The following is a 17500-nucleotide window of genomic DNA, read 5'->3' as shown; positions in this document are numbered from 1 at the left end:
TACAGTGTATGTAGTGTATGTAGTGTATGTACAGTATATGTACAGTGTATGTACAGTGTATGTAGTGTATGTACAGTGTATGTACAGTGTGTGTAGTGTATGTAGTGTATGTACAGTATATGTACAGTGTATGTACAGTGTGTGTAGTGTATGTAGTGTATGTACAGTGTATGTACAGTGTATGTAGTGCATGTACAGTATATGTACAGTGTATGTACAGTGTATGTACAGTGTATGTAGTGTATGTAGTGTATGTACAGTATATGTACAGTGTATGTACAGTGTATGTAGTGTATGTACAGTGTATGTACAGTGTATGTACAGTATGTAGTGTATGTAGTGTATGTAGTGTATGTACAGTGTATGTAGTGTATGTAGTGTTTGTAGTGTATGTACAGTATATGTACAGTGTATGTACAGTGTATGTAGTGTATGTAGTGTATGTACAGTGTATGTAGTGTATGTACAGTATTTTTAGTGTATGCAGTTGTGGCTGGTCACCTTGGGGCCCGGTGTTGCCAGGGTTACCATTGATGCCATCGGGGCCCTGAGGCCCCTGGAGCCCCTTCTCGCCTTTAACACCAGTGAGACCGGGGGGCCCTGAGGGTGAGACAGGAGGTAGACAGACAGGTTCACAGACAGACAAGTAGGCAGGCAGACAGGCAGACAGGGATTATTATTATTATTATTAATATTATTACTGTTAATATTATTACTATTATTACTATTATTATTGTTATTGTAATTGTTCTCATCATCTTTAGCATCCAGTGTGTGTGTATAAGTGTGTGTGGTCAACGTAAGAGTGAAAATATCTGCAGATAATATGCTCAAGTGGATGCATGTGAATGGAAAACAAAATGGAGCCCAGAATTGAACCCTGTGGAACCCCAAATATAACGTCTGCTGAGGGTTACTTAGTGCAGCCAGGCGGAAGTAGGAATGCAGGTCAGGTGCCTGTGGGGCGTAGTTGAGGTGTGGCACCTGTCTCTTCTCCTGTGTATGTCCGAGGTTGGGATGGACAAACTTTTCCCTTAGTTTGAGACAGACAAGACGCGCTAACATGGCTCCTGCACTCCGTTTGCCTCGTGAGTATGATTTGGATATTTATACAGTATTATGTAATTATATTGTATGATGTATTGTGTTAGCGAGGCTAATTGGATGTGGTTTATCCTAGCGCCGGTTGCCCCAGCTGTTGGACCTGGGTCCGTTGTAGCTCCAGGGACTAGAGCCTAGTCTACCATAGTGGACTGTTCATGTGTGATGTCACTGCTTTAGCCTACAGGTGCTTGTGTTCGCTGTAGCTTCAGCTCAGAATAAGCTTGTCTGTAAACTGTGGCACTGATGCACTTTATTAATGGAGCATTTATGAATATTGGGCTGAAACTTGAACAGCTGTTGTACTCAAGGAACTGTATTTTATTTTGGATATCCAACGTGCCTCTTTATGACACTAGTGTTTTCAAATTAACATAAACTTTTTTTTTTAATATAATTCTGTGTCTGGCTGCTTACCTTCAAGAGGTCCAGGACCTGTTCAGTTTTGTACTAAGGGTTCAATATATTGACTGAAAATGAGCCCATGACAAGCTTAGACCAACCCAGTTTCTCACAGTACCATATAGAATAGAATAGAATAGAATAGAATAGAATAGAATAGACTTTTAACTAGATCCAGGCAGAGAGAGCACATCACCCCTATCCTGGCCTCTCTGCACTGGCTTCCCATGAAATTTAGAATAGATTTTAAAACTCACTTTCAAAGCCCTCACTGGATTAGCACTGAGCGATATCTCAAACCTGTTAATCCACACAAGCCAAACCGCTGCCTCGGATCATCAGGCAGAGGTTCGCTAGTTGAAAACCAGTTAAAGCTGTGGAGCAGTCTGCTGAGGCTGTTAGACCTGCAACTGTCCATTAAGACACTTTTGAAGACGCACTTTTATACTATTGCCTTTTCTTAACTGTTTCTTCTAACTGTTTCGAGGTTTTGATTACTGCCTTCCAGTACTCTTCTCTGTTTTATCATTTATCATTTGGCTTGTATGTTTTTATTAATGTTTTTCATGAATGTTTGTTTTACTTTATTGTCTATTGCCTTTCATTCATTGTACCTGTTTTTTATCATTATTCTTCTGTAAAGCACTTTGTAACCCTGTTTTGAAAAGCGCTTTATAAATAAAGTTTATTAGAATAGAATAGAATAGAATAATAAACTAGAATTAAGTACCAGGCTCTCCAGGATCTCCAGGATCTCCATGCAGCTCTACAGCAGTCTGGCTTCCTTTAGGTCCGCACTCCCCTGGGTCACCCTGGGGCCCCCGAGCACCTTGAGGACCCTTCACCCCCTCAGCACCCATCTGACCTGGTAGACAGACAGACAGACAATTAACAGACAGACAGACAGATAAACAGACAGGTTCACAGACAGATAAACAGATAAACAGATAAACAGACAGACAGACAGATAAACAGACAGACAGACAGATAAACAGACAGACAGACAGATAAACAGACAGACAGACAGATTCACAGACAGACAGGTTCACAGACAGGCAGACAGACAGACAGACAGACAGACAGACAGATGAAACCTTTTGGTCCTAGTCGTCCCTCCTGTCCTTGTTTCCCATCAATCCCTGGACTCCCACAGGCTCCAGGAGGCCCCACATCTCCTCTGATACCTAACACACACACACACACACACACACACAGACAGTAACTCACTGTTCCTGGTTGGGAAAATGAACACTGCTTTCAACTGACCATCAACTGACCTGTGATTCATGTTATTCTGTTTGGAAGGTTTGAATCTAAACAGAAATATTATATATATATATATTAATCTTAAGACCAGGAGGTGTTGTGGCTCCGCCTCCTTACCGGGGCTCCCCAGTTCTCCATTGGTCCCTCTCAGTCCCTTCAGGCCGACGCCCCCACCGGGCCCTGGAGCTCCGTCAAACCCCGGGGGTCCGTAGGGGCCCCGGGGCCCTGGGGCTCCTTTCCCCGGCAGCCCAGACTCCCCCTGCGCTCCCTTGGGGCCACGGGGTCCTGCGGGACAGAAGACACGCAGCGTCAGAGGAGTCACTGCAGCACCAGCAGCACCAGCAGCACAAACAGCAAGGCGGCCCGGCCTGTACCTGTGAAGCCGATGAAGCCCTCCTCTCCTATGGCTCCTGGGGGCCCCGGGGGTCCAGGTGAGCAGGGTCCAGAAGGACCCACCGGTCCAGGCAGACCGTCCAGACCAGAACGACCTGGAACAGTTCAGTTCAGATGAAACAGGTCAGTTCAGTTCAGTCCAGTCCAGTCCAGTTCAGTCCAGTTCAGTTCAGATGAAACAGGTCAGTTCAGTTCAGTCCAGTCCAGTCCAGTTCAGTCCAGTTCAGTTCAGTTCAGTTCAGATGAAACAGGTCAGTTCAGTCCAGTCCAGTTCAGTTCAGTTTAGTCCAGTTCCATGTCTGGTTAGTCAAGCATTTGTCTGCAGTAACCAAGCAGTAATGTATTTTTGCCACAAGGCGGTGCAACTTAATCTTTCTTTCTTTTCTCTTAATTTTTATCTTAATTTATCTTCAATGCTAGTTAACTAGTCATTAGGTTACCTACCTCTGGGTCCTGGGGGACCATCTAGTCCTGGAGGTCCTGGAGGTCCGTCCGGTCCAGCGGGGCCAGCGGCCCCTTGGGGCCCCACAGAGCCGTCCTCTCCCTGGGGTCCTAACTGACCCGGTTGGCCTGGGAGACCGACGCCCCCGTCACCCTGTTACCATGGAGACCAAGAGAACATTACATCACTAAAATCACCATGGAAACCAAAATAATGTTACAAAGTTATTATCACCATGGACCAACATAACATTATATCACTATAATCACCATGGAGACAAACATGTTGGGGGAAGGGCACCCAGATTGGAAAGTATACTGGTGATCTCGTCCGTCATCTCAATTTTATGTGTAATAATAACAATAATAATACGTTTATTTATATAGCACCTGTAAAAACAGAGTTTACAAAGTGCTTTAACAGACAAAATAAAAGCAGAATACTCAAATTGAATTTACAAAGCAATGAAACAATAATAAACAGAGATTAAATTCAGATAGGAGGACAGAGGTGGAACAGAGCAGCATTCAAGTAAATAGTGGGATAACCGTAAGATGAAGACCAAAATAAACAGTAAGGATAATATAAAATAAAAGTAAGATAAAATTATTATAAAAAAAATAAAGATGACATCTCATATAAGCAGGTATATAAAAATGGGTTTTAAGAAGTGATTTAAAAGAAGTGACTGATTCTGCCAGCCTTCTCTCCTCAGGCAGGTTCAGAGCCGAGGGGTCCTGAAGGCAAAAACACGGTTTAGTTTTAAGTCTAGACTTTGGAACGGCCAGAAGGGAATGAGGATCTGAGGCTGCGCACCGGCTCATATGGGGTCAACATGTCTGTTATGTAGCTTGGAGCCAGACCCAGACAGGCTTTAAAAGTGATCAGTAAAATCTTAAAATCAATTCTAAACCGAACGGGGAGCCAACGGAGAGAAGCCAAGATCGGTGCGATGTCGTCTGTTAAAACCAGTAAGAAGCCTAGCTGCTGCGTTCTGAACTAGCTGGAGGTGAGAGAGTGACTTTCGGTTGATGCCAGAAAGGAGCGAGTTAAGTCGTCTAGTCGAGAGCAGATTAGTGTGTGGATTACTTTCTCCAGGTCGCTGTGTGAAAGCATTGGCTTGATTTTGGAGATGGATCTCAGGTGCAGGAAACAGGACTGGACTACTTTTTTAACCTGTAGTTCAAAGCTCAGGTCAGAGGTCAAATAATACTCCCAAGTGTCTGGCAGCAGGCTTTACATTAGCGGACAGAGGACCAAACCCACTCTGAATAACAGGAATAGAAATAACAGGACCGAACAATATGATGCCAGACTTCCAACTGTTGATCTGAAGAAAACTCTGAGCCATCCAACAGTTGATATCATTGAGGAAATCTGCTGCAGCAGCTCGGCTGTTTGGGTCAGCAGGTCTCAGGGGAAGGTACTATCTGTGTCATCAATGAAAAGAGTGGCAGCATGTAAATTGAGAATAAAATTGGACCTAAAATAGAACCTTGCAGTACACCACAGGTGATGTGAGTTGTAGAAGATGAGTAGTTACTATGGTGACTGAGAAGGTTCTTTCTAAAAGGTAGGAATAAAACCAACTAAGTGCAGTGTCCTTGATGCCAACCCAGGTATTAAGACGGTCTTAGACTAAGGTCTTAGACTCTGGAGGCTCTGAGGCTCCTCAGAGGTCAGAGGTCACTGAGGAGGTTAGAAAGCTGCTCAGTGCTGAGGAACCAGCTGGACCAGATCCTCCAGAGATGGTGAAGGATCTGGATGCTGTTGGACTGTCGAGGTTGAGATGTTTCTTCAATGTCGTATGGATTTCAACTGGCATAGAGGAGTGACGGTTTGTTCCAACTGTGGAGGAATCACACTGCTCACTGCAGCCAATTGTCGAACCTCAGACTCACGAGGACCAATGCAGACTGTGATGCGGTCAGGATGAGGATCAGCACCTCCAAGAGGCCATGGAAAAAGGTGAGCTGTCCCACCTGGTGAGGGGGGAGCGGCTGCTCCGAGCGGAGGAGTTCAGGAAGAAGTGAAGGATCATGAGACTGACTGCAGATGTTACAGTGTTATCACCATGGAGACGGACTGACAGAATGTTACAGTGTTATCACCATGGAGACCGATTGACAGAATGTTACAGTGTTATCACCATGGAGAGCGACTGACAGAATGTTAGTGTTATCACAATGGAGACGGACTGACAGAATGTTACAGTGTTATCACCATGGAGACCGACTGAAAGAATGTTACAGTGTTATCACCATGGAGACCGACTGACAGAATGTTACAGTGTTATCACCATGGAGACCGATTGACAGAATGTTACAGTGTTACTATTGGAGACAATTATGACATCACAGTCCTGTGAAAACCTTGTAAGCTTGTTGAGGAGTCACTCTGTGTAATACAGCCAGTGCTGGAAATGGAACGCACCCCAACGACATTCTGGGAATAAAATGCAACCCCCTTGCATTTTGGAGTTCTGCCTCGGAATGATCCGGACTTTGTTTTTTTCAGACCAGATGAATGATTAAAACAATAATCACAATAATTGTTAATCTCAAACAGTATCGGACGATACCAACACACACAACTTGGAAATGTAAGGAAATGCAAGTCTAAATCTCCTTCTGCAGTGTGACATCACTCTTGTCTGCCTCTTGCCTCTTCACTCACGGCAGTCAGTATGTTGGTATTTCCATTCTGGAGTGAGCAGATAGACAGATAGTAGATGTAGTGTGTGTGTGTGTTTGTGTGTGTGTGTGTGTGTGTGCACATCAGAGGATATCCCAAAAGGTGCTAGTGATTTCATGAGAAACAGTATCACTGAACTGCAGATAAACTGCACAAAAAGTATTTGAAGAAAAACGGCAATACTCATAAAGCCTGTAAAAGAAGTCGGGCAGGACTGGGAACAGTTTTCAGTAGAATAAGGAGGATCCCAGGAGTCTGTAAGAATAGATAAGGTATGAAAACAGGCCCAGTGTTGAAACACAACATTCTACAAGCAGAAATCATGTGATTTATTTTCCACTGTGGCAGAATTAGAGAAGTTGTCTGATCCAGCAGGCTGAATATCTCAGGTGCGTTATTCCTCATATTGGTTTTCTGGATGACAGCACAGTAAAATCTGGGCATTTCCAGCACTGAATACAACATGTCTTCTCCAACACGCACAGCCTACCTTTGGGCCCGGCATCCCTGGGGCCCCCGAGGGCCCCGCCCGTCCCCGGATCCCGAAGCCTGGAGAGCCTCGAGGTCCTGGGAGGCCCTGCAGTCCTGACAGCAGACAAACTCACTGTATTACTTCTTTACATTTAACTTCTTTACATTTAACTTCTTTACATTTAACTTCAGTACACTTAACTTCTTTACATTTAACTTCAGTACATTTAACTTCTTTACATTTAACTTCAGTACATTTAACTTCTTTACATTTAACTTCTTTACATTTAACTTCAGTACATTTAACTTCTTTACATTTAACTTCAGTACATTTAACTTCAGTATATTTAACTTCTTTACATTTAACTTCTTTACATTTAACTTCAGTACATTTAACTTCTTTACATTTAACTTCAGTACATTTAACTTCAGTATATTTAACTTCTTTACATTTAACTTCAGTACATTTAACTTCAGTATATTTAACTTCTTTACATTTAACTTCTTTACATTTAACTTATTTATATTTAACTTATTTACATTTAACTTCTTTACATTTAACTTCAGTATATTTAACTTCTTTACATTTAACTTCATTACATTTAACTTCTTTACATTTAACTTCTTTATATTTAACTTCTTTACATTTAACTTCATTACATTTAACTTCTTTACACTTAACTTCTTTACATTTAACTTCTTTACATTTAACTTCTTTATATTTAACTTCTTTACATTTAACTTCTTTACACTTAACTTCATTACATTTAACTTCTTTACATTTAACTTCTTTACATTTAAGTTCTTTACACTTAACTTCTTTACATTTAACTTCTTTACACTTCACTTCTTTACATTTAACTTTTTTTACATTTAACTTCTTTATATTTAACTTCTTTACATTAAACTTCGTTACATTTAACTTCTTTACACTTCACTTCTTTACATTTAACTTTTTTTTACATTTAACTTCTTTATATTTAACTTCTTTACATTTAATTTCTTTACATTTAACTTCTTTATATTTAACTTCTTTACATTTAATTTCTTTACATTTAACTTCATTACATTTAACTTCTTTACATTTAACTTCTTTACATTTAACTTCTTTACACTTAACTTCATTACATTTAACTTCTTTACATTTAACTTCTTTACATTTAACTTCTTTACACTTCACTTCTTTACATTTAACTTTTTTTACATTTAACTTCTTTATATTTAACTTCTTTACATTTAACTTCTTTACACTTAACTTCATTACATTTAACTTCTTTACATTTAACTTCTTTACATTTAACTTCTTTACACTTCACTTCTTTATATTTAACTTTTTTTATATTTAACTTCTTTACATTTAACTTCTTTACACTTAACTTCATTACATTTAACTTCTTTACATTTAACTTCTTTACATTTAACTTCTTTACACTTCACTTCTTTACATTTAACTTTTTTTATATTTAACTTCTTTACATTAACTTCTTTACACTTCACTTCTTTACATTAAACTTTTTTTACATTTAACTTCTTTACATTAACTTCTTTACATTTAACTTCTTTACATTTAACTTCTTTATATTTAACTTCTTTACATTTAACTTCTTTACACTTAACTTCTTTACATTTAACTTCTTTACATTTAACTTCTTTATATTTAACTTCTTTACATTTAACTTCTTTACACTTAACTTCATTACATTTAACTTCTTTACATTTAGGTTCTTTACACTTAACTTCTTTACATTTAACTTCTTTACATTTAACTTCTTTACACTTCACTTCTTTACACTTCACTTCTTTACATTTAACTTTTTTTACATTTAACTTCTTTACATTTAACTTCTTTACACTTAACTTCTTTACATTTAACTTCTTTACATTTAACTTCTTTACACTTAACTTCATTACATTTAACTTCTTTACATTTAACTTCTTTACACTTCACTTCTTTACATTTAACTTTTTTTACATTTAACTTCTTTATATTTAACTTCTTTACATTTAACTTCTTTACATTTAACTTCTTTACACTTAACTTCATTACATTTAACTTCTTTACATTTAACTTCTTTACACTTCACTTCTTTACATTTAACTTTTTTTACATTTAACTTCTTTATATTTAACTTCTTTACATTTAACTTCTTTACATTTAACTTCTTTACACTTAACTTCATTACATTTAACTTCTTTACATTTAACTTCTTTACACTTAACTTCATTACATTTAACTTCTTTACATTTAACTTCTTTACACTTAACTTCTTTACATTTAACTTCTTTACATTTAACTTCTTTACACTTCACTTCTTTACACTTCACTTCTTTACATTTAACTTCTTTACACTTCACTTCTTTACACTTCACTTCTTTACATTTAACTTTTTTTTACATTTAACTTCTTTACATTAACTTCTTTACACTTCACTTCTTTACATTTCACTTCACAGCTTCAGGCTTTCTTACATTTAATTCTAAATGAGAGAACTAACAGTCTGGATTCTCTACATTGAATCACCATGTTGCAGATGATAGATGGTGTTTTGGAGCAGAACTCTTCATATTGGGTTAGGGTTAGGCTTAGATGTGTCCTGACCTTTGACCCCTGCGTTTCCTGGGGGCCCCTGGACAGAAAGGCCTCTGGATCCCTTTTCTCCCGACAGCCCAGGGAACCCTGGGAAACCAGGAAGTCCTGTGGTCCCTAAGAGGAGGAGCATAGAGATAGAGTAGATAGATAACACCAGCACATAGAGCTAGAGTAGATAGATGAAATCCAGCACATAGAGACAGAGAAGATAGAGAGTATTTTGCTCTCTCACCTTCAGGTCCAGGATTGCCAGGTAAACCTTTCTCTCCCTTCTGGCCTGGATCTCCAGGAGTCGTGATGGTTTCACCAGGAGATCCTTTCTCACCTGGAAAGAACAGACAGACAGACAGACAGACAGGCAGACAGACAGACAGTCAGGCAGACAGGCAGACAGGCAGACAGGCAGGCAGGCAGACAGACAGACAGACAGACAGACAGACAGACAGACAGGCAGACAGACAGACAGTCAGTCAGACAGGCAGACAGGCAGACAGGCAGACAGGCAGGCAGGCAGGCAGACAGACAGACAGACAGGCAGACAGACAGACAGACAGTCAGACAGGCAGACAGACAGACAGACAGACAGAGAATCTGTTAACCACTGGGAGCTAAGCAGCTAGGGTTGTGTGGAGATGCTATTTGTATTCAGACAAATCTGGAAGTGGGCGGGGCTTAAACAGGAAGTGGGCTGTGCTTAAACTGGAAGTAGGTGTGGCTTAAACAGGAAGTGGGTGTTCCCAGAGCAAACAGGAAGCGTACGAACAAGCGACCCTGCCTCTCTCTCTCTCTCTGTGGCAGGCTGACTGGGGAACAGAAACAAGCCCCGCCCCTCTCTGGATGTGAGGAACTGTATTTACATCCAGACAATACTTTCTCCTGCTGAGGCTGAGGCTCGCTGCTCATTCACTTTCCCCCTCCCAGTCTCCCAGTTAGTCCAGGAATCTGAACCAGCAACCCCGGCCCTTCTCTCCAGACAGTCCCATCGGTCTTACCTGGATCTCCAGGACTGCCTCGCTGTCCCAGAACTCCCAGGTTGCCCTTGGGTCCCGGAGGTCCCGGGGGTCCGATGCCAGGAGGACCTTGGGTCCCCGTCTGTCCTGTTCGCCCTGTGGGGCCCCCCTGCCCTGCGGGGCCCCTGTCCCCCTTGGGCCCCGGAGGCCCCTGGAGCAGAATCCATTAGAGCCATGCACATCCCATAATACTAAAACCATTACAATAAATTGCTAGTATACAACTTTTCTCAGTTCCAAATAGCTAGTACTAGTCCAGTTCAGTCAGTCCAGTTCAGTTAGTCTGGTTCAGCTAGTCCAGTTCAGTTAGTCCAGTTTAGCTAGTCCAGTTCAGTTAGTCCGGTTTAGCTAGTCCAGGTCAGTTAGTCCGGTTCAGCTAGTCTAGGTCAGTTAGTCCGGTTCAGCTAGTCCAGTTCAGGTAGTCCGGTTCAGTTAGTCCGGTTCAGTAAGTCCGGTTCAGTTAGTCCGGTTCAGTAAGTCCGGTTCAGTAAGTCCGGTTCATTTAGTCCGGTTCAGTAAGTCCAGTTCAGTTAGTCCGGTTCAGTTAGTCCAGTTCCTAACCCTCACCCTGCTCTGAGGCTGATACTCACAGGGTTGCCCTTCAATCCCAGAATGCCTTTCAGTCCAGGAAGTCCAGGGGCCCCATTGATCCCGTCGAGGCCAGGCTCCCCCGGGGCCCCGGGTTCCCCCCCCCCACCCGGCTCCCCCAACTTCCGCATGACGCCAGGGGCACCAGGGGGTCCTGGGGGGCCCATCACCCCAGGTATACCAAACCGACCCTGCAGACAGACAGACAGGCAGACAGACAGACAGGCAGACAGACAGACAGACAGACAGGCAGACAGACAGGCAGACAGACAGACAGACAGGCAGACAGACAGGCAGGCAGGCAGACAGACAGACAGGCAGACAGACAGGCAGACAGACAGACAGGCAGGCAGGCAGACAGACAGGCAGACAGACAGACAGGCAGGCAGACAGACAGGCAGACAGACAGACAGGCAGGCAGACAGACAGGCAGACAGACAGACAGACAGGCAGACAGACAGGCAGGCAGGCAGACAGACAGACAGGCAGACAGACAGACAGACAGACAGACAGGCAGGCAGGCAGACAGGCAGACAGACAGACAGACAGACAGACAGACAGACAGACAGACAGACAGAGTTCATAATTAAAGGAAAGCACCACTGTTATTCACTTTTAACTGAAATGTGATATGACTCATGTGACTCCTGTCTGGAGTTAACAATAACAGACAATGCTGAGGTAAACTGACTAGTAGTAGTTAAGTAGTAATTGAGGTAATTAAATTAAATTAAATGTAATTTAATGTAACACCACAAAATGCACAAACAACACTGAAAGCGCTATTTTCATTTTGTGGATGAAATAAGCTTATATTTAAATTAAATTATTTATTTATGTAGATTTATTAATTTGTATTAACATTGCCAAAGTTTATTTTGTGGTACAAAGTCAATTTCACGGCTCAAAATCCATTTCATGAAACAAATGGCGGCTTGTTATGGATTCCATCGAGACCAGAGGCCGTCTCACGAAGCCAGATCAGTTCGAGTTTGTTCTTCTTGAGAGAAGAACCCAGAGTTAGTATCCATTTCTTTCTGATACCCATGTGTTGAAAATGTCAGCAGTATATATTAGGGCTTGTATAATCCTACAATTAGGTCTATTTATTGTCTATGACTTTTATTGTTTAATTATTATAATTATTTTCGCCTATTTCTATTACTTCTTTTTATAGTTTTGCGCTTATATTCTATATCCTTTTCCCCGCTGAATCATATTACTTTTGCTGTTGCAACAATCTAATTTCCCCACGGGAATCAATGCTTTCATCTTATCTTATCCAAATTGACTGATCTGGATCTGTCCATGTTGCATGTGATTGGCTATTTGTTAGAAACCCCGCCTCTTTCATGTGAACGCGCTCATACAGTAGCTGATAGGTAAATCCTGGGTTGACAGAGCCAGTTGATAACCAGCTACGTGGCTCGTAATCTTGTTGTTCTCTCCTGAATAGATCCTTGCTTGTGTTGTATTAAAATCTCATATGTACGTCGCTTTGGATAAAAGCGTCTGCCAAATGGGAAATTGTAATTGTGAGACCGGTTATCAGGGAACACCAATGTTAGGTTTAGTGAAGCCGGCTAACTCAAAGATAGCCTGACTTTGTTGAACTGGCTTCGTGAGACGGGGCTCAGGAGTGTCAAAGTGAATTCCATGCAGTAAATTCATGTTTTCATTCACATTTTCTAAATACATTTTAACCTTTAATTGCATTCCTGTGGTGGTTTTTGCAGTTTAATTTTTTTTATACAGAGCTAACTATAAAAAAATCACTGAAAATGTGATTCTGTAAGTAGAAATAATAATGACTTTATGAATGGAAGGCCATGCAGCTGAGAGAGAGCTGTGAGACTTTCTCTTTCCACCTTGCCTTCAAGTTTAAGTATTCAATGACTGTAATGTTGATAATGGTGTTGATTATATATACTGTATATATATACACACTTACACTCACCGGCCACTTCATTAGGTACACCTTACTAATACTGGGTAGGTATCAGCTTTCAGCTCAGTGTCAACCAGCTACCAAAGTGACATCTGCCTCAAGGTTGGACGTGTTGCATTCTGGGATGCTTTTCTGCTCACCACAGCTGTAAAGAGGTTATCTGAGTTACTGTTGCCTTTCTATCAGCTCGAACCAGTCTGGCCGTTCTCCTCTGACCTCTGCCATCAACAAGGCGTTTTCTCCCAGAGAACTGCCGCTCACTGGATATTTTCTCTTTTTCGGACCGTTCTCTGTAAACCCTGGAGATGGTTGTGTGTGAAAATCCCAGTAGATCAGCAGTTTCTGAATTACTCAAACCAGCCCGTCTGGCACCAACAACCATGCCACGTTCAAAGTCACTTAAATCACCTTTCTTCCCCATTCTGATGCTTGGTTTGAACTTCAGCAGATCGTCCTGACCGTGTCTACATGCCTAAATGCACTGAGTTGCTGCCACGTGATTGGCTGATTAGATATTTGTGTTAACAAGCAGTTGAACAGATGTACCTAATGAAGTGGCCGGTGAGTGTATATACGTATATAATCTGCAACACAATGTAAAATGTGAGCGACCCTTCCAGAGTGCCAAGCTGTCTGCAGCACCTGACTGCCATCTACTGGTTGAAATATGAACTGAAGCGTTAGCTTGATTTAATGCCTGACATGCACTTTCCTCTGCGAAATGCTTGCCATGTGTTTCATGAAATAAATGTATGTAATGTCAATACAAATTAATAAGTCTACATAAATACAACATTTTATTTAAATATAAGCTTATTTCATCCACAAAATGAAAACAGCATTTTCATTTCCGTCCATGAAAAAGGTGTTTTTGGATTTCGTGGACATAAATGCACTTTGTGCCACTTAATACATTTTGTGCACGAAATTCACAAGGTGACAGTTGGTGCCCCACAATGACTAGTGATTATTGTAATTATTGAGGTAATTTCAGGAGGTAATCGGATTATAATGAGGTGCTGACCTGTGGACCAGTGAGTCCTCCAATACCTTTGACCCCTTTGTGACCTTTACTCCCTGGAAGGCCGGCTGGACCTGGAGGAGAGAAGCAGGTGAGACTTCCCCGGTTCCTCTGAGCAAGGCACAGAGCCAGCGGCCGGCGTCACTCAGAAGTCAGTCTGACTGTAGGAAGCCAAGTTAACATGCAACTGATAAACAGTTTGTGTTTGGATATTGGAAATGTAACCACTCTGTTAAATGACTCTCAGTTCATACAGAAAACAAAAACGTTTCTAAATGATTTTTTTCATTTCAATGCTTGTTCAGCTAATCCACATATAGTTTGGGAGGCATTCAAATGTGCACGTAGAGGTCATTCAATTAAATGGGCATCAAGGAAGAAAAAAGAAAGCAGTTTGTTTTTGAATGTAGAGATAGAAAAACTTAATTATCAAATAGATTCAACTGTGAATCCATCAGCGTAGATTTTAGCCTTGTTGCAACAAAAACAGCGAGAATTAGAAATCCTTCATATGGAGAAAGTAAGAGGAGTTATTGATTGCCACTCTCTGAGTTTCGATAGGTGGATCAGCTGATGCGGGGCACGCCCTCTAGCTGTTGTTTTGTTCTCCCGCGCTCTAACTAGTTTTTACAGTCAGCGCCTAAGTCCCACCTCTCTTAAATTCTGATTGGAAGATAGCAAATTAACCACCAATGGATATCAAATATCTAACCGTTTGGCAATCAGTGAGTTAGGCTGTACTATACACATGCAAAACCAATTTAATTTCAATCCAATTTAGAATTATTTTGTAACTATATATATAACTTATTTTTTTATATAAACTAAGTAAAATTCACCCTGGGCTACACCCTCCCCCTTCTAAGTGTCTAGATGTCCTGATCTGACTCCTCTCTCTCTCTCTCTCTCTCTCTCTCTCTCTCTCTCTTTCTCTCTCCTTCGAGAGTACTTTCTAACTTTACAGTTACAGCAAAAGGTTGAAGGCTGGGGGTGTGAGGCTGTTTCAGGGTCATCTCCAGGTTTTGAGTTCAGACTGAACTGAACGACCATCCCATGGTGTTGGATAGTGAACGGCCGGTTCGAAGGATTTCCGGGCTCATCATAGCTCAGGAGAACTACTGGCTTCACAGTTCGTCTGGACGTGCATCTCTATGACGCCCATGTCTATAATGCATTATAAACACACTTATAATGCACTATGATCCTTGCGAAAAAAATGTCAGTGAGTGACCAGCAATTATGAAGTATTATGATACTTGACCTTATAAGTCATTATAAAATGCTTTATAATGTGTTATAAATATTCATAATGCTTTATAACAATAATCATGAGTGCTTATAACTATAATTATACAGTGCTATAAGCAGATTATAACGCATTATAAGTATGTTTATAATGCATTATAGACATGGGCGTCATAGAAAGTGTTACCGAATATTCTATTACAAAGGATATGGTAAGAACAGGGTAATACCATGGAAACAAACAAGGCTTCCTTCTACAGTACAGTTCCAGCTTACTTACTGAGTAAATTGTAAAAACATCTGCAAGAACGTATCCAGTATTTAAGAAGATGTACCATGACACTAGAGGAAAACTGTTCCTGCGGAGGTTGTTACCAGGTAAGTACTGATGTAATTTTTCAATTTAAATGAAAACAATTCCATAGTTTCTAAGGTATATCTAATAAACCCTTTATAAATGGGTGTAGTCATGAACAATAACTATATAAGAAAAAGTAATTTATTGGAAAGTACTATCTTAATTTCTGGATAGTACATAATTAAACTTGGGCTGTTACCAACATAAACCTTGGATAACTACAATTGTAACTTGAATTGATGGGTAATAGAGGAGGTGTTTCTAAGAATTGGTTGCCTACTTTCCTAGGAAGTACGCAATTATATCTGAGTTATTACCAACCTAAAACGGTCACAACTACACGGTACTTAATTGAGTTGATGGGTAATAGTGGAGGTTTTTCTTAGTATTTCAGATGTAGTTTCTCTGTATTTACCTACTTATTTACCAGTGGTAATTACCCAATAATATACTATAATTTACCATATATTTACCGGATAAATACTTAGTAATTAGGGGACTGTAAAAGGAAGGGTTACCAATGGTAATATTAAAATGTTGGGGATTTATATCCCAGAGAAAAAACATGAAATTGGAGAAAATTGATAAATCTTATTGCCCTGGAAAGGGAAAGCCTTATCATTTTATGGTAAAGTTCGTAAATTCATGTGGAATGGAAAACCAGAGAGGATCAAGCGGAAATGCATTTATAATTCCTTTGATGATTGAGGTCTAAATTTACTTAATATCAAAGCTTCTCATTAAAAGCATCTTGGTTACAGAAAATATATAAAAACCTACTTAATACAACATGTAAAATTTCGAAACATTTAAACTCCATATTTAAAACAAATATATTCCCATTTATTCAATTAACCCAATTAGCCCACATTTCTTGGTTTTTAAAGGAATACTTAAAAAAATACATCCCCTTTTTTTAAGGATATGGTTAAGGCACGGTTACATTTCCAATATTTTCTTCCAGAAAAAAAAGATCAGATCATCTGGTTGAACTCCAATATTCGTATTAATGGTAAACCACAATTTTGGTCTCTATTTGTTGAGAAGAGTATAATTTTTATCAATGACATTATTGATACAACAGGTAATATTTTTAAGTTTGAAGAATTTCGTAATGTATATGGAAATGTTTGAACACAAATTCAATATAATCAACTAGTTACTGCAATTCCACTGATATGGAAAAGGAAGTTGAAGGGGTTTAAGAAGTTGACTGTTTGTAAAGCTGGTGGTAAATCTCACAACTGGCTATCAAATGAAATGATCAACCATGTTGTATACAGCTTTATGTTAACAAGTAACAATCTAATTGATACCCCATATAAAATGCATTGTTATTGGGAGGAAACATTTGACATTCCATGGAGACGAGTATTTAGTTTGAACTTTAAAATTACAAAAGCTAGCATTAGGCTGCTTTAAAGCAATGGTTAAGCATTATTATATTCTTGAGAAAATAATAGCTAATGACAGTGAGATGTTAGTGAAACAAAAAGATATGGGTGAGACTGTGTACTTTAGAACAATGGTCTTGATCGATCAATACAGCTGTTAGGCCATGATAAAAAACGGTTCTATAATTATGTTTGTCCTGTTACGGTTGTTGTTGTTTCTGTGTTTCGTGTTTTTTGTGGTGTTGTGATTACGTTTGTTTTCATTTAATTTTGGTGTTTGTGGTATTTGATGTTTGTGTTCGATGTGCATGTGGGTTTTTAGAGAGGTTTTGGTTCGGTCTAGTCTCTGTTTCACTACAGTGACTAGAGTGTGGGTTTGTGTGTGAGGGTGACTAGGGGTGACTGGATCGGGGGACGTGGTCTGGATATACTGGTTCGGGTGTGTTGGAGTGTGTGTGTTGTGTCATGGGGTAGAGGTGTGTGTTGACCCTGCAGGTTTCATAGCATAGCTAACTGAGTCTTTGTTTATTAGTCTTGTCAATGATGTGAATGAACATCATTGCGCTTCATGTTTGTG

General features: G+C 40.1%; 1 protein-coding gene across 1 annotated transcript in view; it reads right to left on the bottom strand.

Annotated features, from left to right (window-relative positions):
• Window positions 1-17500, bottom strand: part of col4a3 (collagen, type IV, alpha 3) — a 99103-nt gene that overhangs the window by 47755 nt on the left and 33848 nt on the right. Inside the window, exons 24-35 of the mRNA XM_071898000.2 lie at window positions 13930-14000; window positions 10960-11148; window positions 10352-10520; window positions 9592-9684; window positions 9369-9473; window positions 6789-6883; window positions 3607-3757; window positions 3144-3257; window positions 2887-3054; window positions 2598-2687; window positions 2234-2368; window positions 502-600 (exon numbers count right to left, since the gene is read on the bottom strand). Of these exons, the coding sequence (XP_071754101.2) occupies window positions 502-600; window positions 2234-2368; window positions 2598-2687; window positions 2887-3054; window positions 3144-3257; window positions 3607-3757; window positions 6789-6883; window positions 9369-9473; window positions 9592-9684; window positions 10352-10520; window positions 10960-11148; window positions 13930-14000 (1479 nt within the window). The remainder of the gene's footprint in view (window positions 1-501; window positions 601-2233; window positions 2369-2597; window positions 2688-2886; window positions 3055-3143; window positions 3258-3606; window positions 3758-6788; window positions 6884-9368; window positions 9474-9591; window positions 9685-10351; window positions 10521-10959; window positions 11149-13929; window positions 14001-17500) is intronic.

This window comes from Centroberyx gerrardi, chromosome 6, assembly GCF_048128805.1.
Source record: "Centroberyx gerrardi isolate f3 chromosome 6, fCenGer3.hap1.cur.20231027, whole genome shotgun sequence".
NCBI classification, from domain to species: domain Eukaryota; kingdom Metazoa; phylum Chordata; class Actinopteri; order Beryciformes; family Berycidae; genus Centroberyx; species Centroberyx gerrardi.
Note: the sequence above shows the minus strand (reverse complement) of the source record. Positions and strands in the feature narration are given on the sequence as shown.